Here is a 6,000-nt window from a genome sequence, read left to right as displayed (position 1 = left end):
TCGGTTCGGCCGTCTCAGATCGAGATAATTTGGTCAAGGAGCTCAAAACGGCCAAGTCGGAGATCGTCGTGGCCAAGTCCGAAGCCGCTGAAATGGTGGCCCAGTACAAGGCTGATGCCGAAGCTGCTCAAGACCAATCAAAAAATATAGCCGAGCACACGAAGTGGCAATCTCGAAGGCAGGCCCTCGAGAAAATTCACGCTCGAGGTTTTGACTTATCGTCCGAGATCAATGATGCCAAAGTGCTAGAAGCCGAGGCCAAGGAGCTAGCTTATCCCGAGGAGGAGGATTCTGAGGAATCAAGCGGACCCGAGGATGGAGAAGACCCCAGGAATCCAGATGACGAGGCATGCTCCGCCAAGATCAGGCGGCCTCTATTGATTTTGTTTCTTTTTGTACTTAGTATTTTGTGTCGAGATTGCTCGGCCTTTGTAAAGACAACACTTTATAAATATAAATTCTTTATTTTTGATAATTTCTCGAGTTCTTCCTTTGCTTTTCACTTTATGTTTTTGCAAAGATTGAAATGCCTTAGCATTAAATAGTCAAGTTCGAACAGGCTTTGCCTTTGATTTTATTATCTCTAGAGCATCGTAAGATCTGGTATGTCTGTAACTCTTCCCGAATACTCATATTTTTTAGGATGTGACTCGCCGAGAGTGAATTTTGTTCAGGTTTTCGTAAGCTTTTGCAACCTCGGGTTTTGTTAACTCGTAACGACCTTAACCTTTAAATTCGGGCATCGCCAAATAAGCTTCATGCCCTCGAGTGTTTTTAACTCGGAACGACCTTAGCCTTTAAATTCGGGCATTGCCAATTAAGCTATATGCCCTCGAATTTTATTAACTCGGAATGACCTTAGCCTTTAAATTCGGGCATTGCCAAATAAGATTTGTGCCCTCCGGTTTTGCTGGCCCAGAATGGCCGTAGCCTTTTAATTAGGGCATTGCCAAATAAGCTTTGTGCCCTCGAGTTTTATTAACTCGGAATGGCCTTAGCCTTTTAATTCGGGCATTGCCAAAAAGCTTTGTGCCCTCGGGTTTTGCTGGCCCATTTGAGAAATGCCAAATAAGCTCCATGCCCTCGAGTTTTATTAACTCGAAACGGCCTTAGCCTTTTAATTTAGGCAATGCCTACAGTCCCCGAGTGAAGTGAATGTTCGAACTCGAATTAAGGTGGCCCTTGGGCTAGATGTCTTTAGGGGATCAGGTGTAGGAAATTCCTTGAGAAATGCAAGAAACATTTTTGAGGACAAGATGTTTATGTGGAAAGAAGAGTCTTCTTTTTTCTTTTTGTGCATAATAGTTGTATATGTATACATGTTTTATGCCAGGGCTCGAGCGATTTGAGCGGGCATGGCTTATTTGACCGTTTGGACCTTACAATAAATCTTATTGGTCCAGACACTTCAATCACGAAGTTTTTTCCCTTGTTAAATTCGATATCTGAGGATATTGCCCCCCAGTGTTCGGGGATGACCGAAGAAAGACCTCGAATGCTGTTGTGATCATTTGTTATCGGTTCATAGCCGGCCTTTGATTCTAGATTAGCATGATTTACTTGTTGCCTCGTTAAAAACTTTGCCGGAAAACCCATTTGGGACAAAACCGGTTTAAGGGAGAAAAAAGTGCAAAGCGTGCTTTCAGACCTAGGATCTCGTATCATCCCTTGTTGGTCACCTGCAAGTGTTAGTTTGAAATGTAAAATAAAAGAAATAAGCGGTGTTTTACCTTAGCAATAATATCTCTTTAAGTGAGTTATATTCCAGTTGTTCGACAATTGTTTGCCATTCATTGTTTCGAGCTTGTAAGAACCTTTTCCGGTGATCTCGATAATTTGGTACTGTCCTTCCTAGTTTGGCCCCAATTTTCCTTCGTTCGGGTTTCGTGTGTTCAGTGTAACTTTTCTTAATACTAAGTCCCCGGTATTGAAATATCGAAGGTTGGCCCTTCGATTATAATATCTCTTGATCCGCTATTTATGGGCGACCAACCAGACAAGGGTGGCTTCGCGCCTTTCATCTAATAGTTCCAAGCTCGTACTCATAGCCTCGTCATTCGATTCCTTTGTTGAATGTCGGAATCTGATGCTTGGTTCTAAGACCTCGACCGGTATTAAAGCTTTAGTACGATGCCAAGTCCGGACCCTTTTGCGTTTGAGGCGCCGTCCGTGAAGAGGGTCCAGATTCTCAAAGAAGTCCCCGAGTTAATCAATAACTCTCTTTCGACCTCGGGTATTAAGGTCGGCGTAAAGTCGGCCACGAAATCTACCAAAATTTGTGACTTAATGGTGGTCTGGGGCCGGTACTCAATATCGTAAACACTTACTTCCACGGCCCATTTGGCCAATCGGCCTGAGAGTTCGGGCTTATGCATAACGTTCCTTAACGGGTAAGTTGTTACGACACATATAGGGTGACATTGGAAGTATGGTTTTAGTTTCGTGGAGGCGCTTAGCAAGGCGAGAGCCAATTTTTCTAGGTGAGGGTACCTAGTTTTTGCCTCACTTAAGGTCCTACTAACATAATAGATCGGAAATTGCGTACCTCGTTCTTCCTGAACTAGGACTCCACTTACCGCTATCTCTGAGACCGCCAAGTACAAGTATAGTTATTCATTTGTCTTTGGTGTGTGAAGCAACGGTGTGATAGATAAGTATCTTTTGAGATTCTCCAGAGCTCGTTGACATTCAGGAGTCCGTGAGAAGTTATTCTTCTTTTTCAACAGCGCGAAGAATTTGTGGCTCTTGTTGGACGACCTCGAGATAAATCGCCCCAGAGCGACTATGTTCCCGGTTAGCCTTTGCACGACCTTTACGTTGTCTACGACCGTGATATCTTCTATGGTTTCGATCTTGTGGGGGTTGATCTCGATTCCTTGGTTGGATACCATGAACCCGAGGAATTTACCTGATCCAACGACGAACGCACATTTTTCTGGGTTCAGCTTCATATTGTATTTCTTCAATATGCTGAAGGTTTCCTGCAAATGTTTTAAATGGTCATCTGCTCGCAGGGACTTAACCAACATATCGTCAATGTAAACTTCCATCGATTTTCCTATTTGTTCTTCGAACATCCGATTTACTAAACGTTGGTATATGGCACCAGTATTTTTTAATCCAAACGACATTACATTATAACAATATGTGCCATATTTAGTGATGAAGTAGGGTTTTTCCTGATCACCTGGGTCCATCCGTATTTGGTTGTACCCGGAATGGGCATCGAAAAAACTGAGGATCTCGTGGCCGGCCGTGGTATCGATCATACAGTCGATGTTGGGCAAAGGAAAGGAGTCTTTGGGCATGCTTTATTCAAATCTTTGTAATCTACACACATTCTTAGTTTATTCCCTTTTTTAGGGACTACCACTACGTTTGCTAACCAATCCGGGTATTTAACCTCCCAAATAGACCCTATTTTAAGGAGTTTAGTTACCTCGTCCTTGATGAAAATATGTATGACCTCGGACTGAGGCCTCCTCTTCTGCTTGACCGGATTGATTTTCGGGTCCAGGCTTAGTTTGTGAGTGGTTATCTCTGGTGGGATCCCTGTCATATCAAGATGGGACCAAGCAAAACAATCTATATTAGTTACAAGGAATTGAATAAGTTTTTTCCTGAGCTCGGGAGTTAACCCCGTGCCTAGGTATACCTTCTGATCGGGCAGATGCTCGACCAATATAACATGTTCCAGCTCTTCGACCGTTGATTTGGTTGCGTCTGAGTTATCGGGGATTATAAAAGATTGGGGGACCTCGTAATCATTGTCTTCATAAGTCCCCTGCTTATCCGATTGGGTCGTGGCCGGTGTCGGTGACTGCTATTTGGCCTCTTGGTTTGCGCCCGAATTTGGTTCCTTCGATGTTGTGAGTACTGATATTAGAATCACTTCTTCGACTGCAAACATCTCTTTTGCGGCCGGTTGTTCCCCGTAGACAGTCTTAATCCCTTCTGGAGTTGGGAATTTTAACACTTGGTGAAGAGTTTAGGGCAATGTCTTCATGTTGTGGATCCACGACCTTCCGAGAAGGGCGTTATACCGCACGTCTCCTTCGATCACATAAAACTTGGCCTCTCATATGGTTCCGGTGATATTGACCGGTAACGTTATCTCCCCCTTAATGGTTTTACATGCCATGTTGAACCCGTTAAGAATTCGGACTGCAGGCACGACTTTGTCTCGTAGACCGAGCTGTTCCTCGACCCTCGACTGAATAATGTTGGCCGAGCTACCTGGATCAATCAACACACGTTTAATTCGAGTATTATTTACGAGTACAGATATTACCAGTGCATCATTGTGAGGTTGTACGATCCCTTCCGCATCCTCATCGCTGAAAGATAAAATTCCTTCTGGTACGTAGTCTCGAGTTCATTTCTCCCTCGTGATGGATATTTTGGTGCGTTTCAACATCGGCCCTTGTGGGATATCGACTCCACCGATGATCATATTTATGATGTGTTGAGGTACGGTATCTTCTTGTCCTGTTTGTTTGTTAGAATCCCTGTTTTTAAAGTGGTTCTTGGCTTAGTCGCTCAAAAATTCTCGAAGGTGCCCATTGTTGAATAAACATGCCACTTCTTCTCTCAGCTGTCGACAATCTTCCGTTCTATGACCGTGAGTGCCATGATATTTGCACATATGGTTAGGGTCCCTTTGAGTCGGATCATATTGCAGAGGTCGAGGCCATTTGGTATCACTGATGCGCCCGATAGCAGATACGATGGCGGCAACATCGACATTAAAGTTGTATTCTGATAACCTCGCCGCTTCTTTAGGCCCGATGGACCTGTCGAAGCTGTTTTTGGTCATGAGCCCCCAGTTGCTTCGACCATGATCATTTCTCCTGTCGTTTCTTACAGGGTTCGGCCCTGACCCGCTGCTCTTTCGATCTCTATCATATGGTAGATATTGATACATGTTTGATCTTGGCTCACGGTCGATGTCTCTCTTGACTCTTTCGAGGGTTCTAACGAGATAAACAGATTCTGAGGGGGGGCCGAGTTGGTCATCTTCAACTCTGATTTTTGATTGATGCCGGTTATGTACATCTGCCCAGGTAACAGCAGGGTATTCTATCAGATTCTGCTTCAATTTGTTTGAAGCCACCGAGCTCCGAATATTGAGTCCCTGAGTGAAAGCTTGAACATACCAATCATCAGCGACTAGCGACAGGTCCATTCGTTCCATTTGCAAACGGGACACGAATTCTCTGAGTATCTCGTTATCCTTCTGTTTAACTTTGAAAAGGTCTGATTTCCCGGTCTCGGCCTTGATGGCACCAGCATGTGCTTTCACAAAGGAGTCTGCAAGTATAGCAAATGAATCAATAGAATTAAGAGGTAAGTTGTGATACCATGTCATAGCTCCTTTTGACAGGGTTTTCCCAAAAAATTTTAGCAGAACAGACTCGATCTCGTCGTCTTCCAAGTTGTTCCCTTTGATGGCGCATATGTAAGAAGTTACATGCTCGTTTGGATCGGTTGTTCCGTTATACTTAGGTATTTCAGGCATACGGAATTTTTTGGGGATTGGCTTTGGAGCCGCGCTTAAAGGAAAAGGTTTTTGCACGAACTTCCTGGAATCCAGTCCTTTCAATATCGAAGGTGCTCCTGGGATTTGATCCACCCTGGAATTGTAGGTTTACACCTTTTTGTTGTTCGCCTCGATTTTCTTTTCTCCCGATTCTACCTGCTTTGTCATCTCCTCGAGCATCTTTATAATCTCGGGATTAGTACCTGATTCTTGTTCATTTGACCTTACTATGACCGGTTCATTTCTGCGGGTGACTTCACGGGGCGGATCGGGTTCAACCCTGCTCGACGTTTGGTTTTGGCTCTGCAACTGAGCTATTGCCACCTGTTGAGCTTGCAGCATTTCGAAGATCATCCGTAGGCAGATCCCGTCTTCTTCATTATTGTGTGTGTTTCGAGTCGCCGATCGGGCCCTACCACGGATGTTATTTCTAGGGTCGGTAGGCAAGTTGGCGCCGATCG

At 44.4% G+C, this 6,000-nt stretch overlaps 1 protein-coding gene across 1 annotated transcript; it reads right to left on the bottom strand.

Moving 5' to 3' along the window:
* Positions 1 to 4,531: 4,531 nt before the first annotated feature.
* LOC138897763 (uncharacterized) lies at positions 4,532 to 5,881 on the bottom strand. The gene is made up of 2 exons (XM_070183774.1): positions 5,743 to 5,881; positions 4,532 to 5,310 (listed from the first exon to the last, which is right to left on the bottom strand). Exons 1-2 carry the CDS (start codon positions 5,879 to 5,881, stop codon positions 4,532 to 4,534), a joined length of 918 nt encoding a protein of 305 aa, XP_070039875.1.
* Between the last annotated feature and the right edge of the window lie 119 nt (positions 5,882 to 6,000).

The sequence above is a fragment of the Nicotiana tomentosiformis genome, chromosome 8 (genome assembly GCF_000390325.3).
Source record: "Nicotiana tomentosiformis chromosome 8, ASM39032v3, whole genome shotgun sequence".
Lineage (NCBI taxonomy): Eukaryota > Viridiplantae > Streptophyta > Magnoliopsida > Solanales > Solanaceae > Nicotiana > Nicotiana tomentosiformis.
This window is presented reverse-complemented; position numbering and strand designations above follow the sequence as displayed.

Excerpts from the sequence above, each read along its gene's own strand:
- LOC138897763 (XM_070183774.1), bottom strand. The coding sequence starts at position 5,881 with ATGCTGCAAGCTCAACAGGTGGCAATAGCTCAGTTGCAGAGCCAAAAC. Across the intron at positions 5,311-5,742 it reads GTCAAATGAACAAGAATCAG|ACTCCTTTGTGAAAGCACAT; the intron begins GTACTAATCCCG and ends CTATACTTGCAG.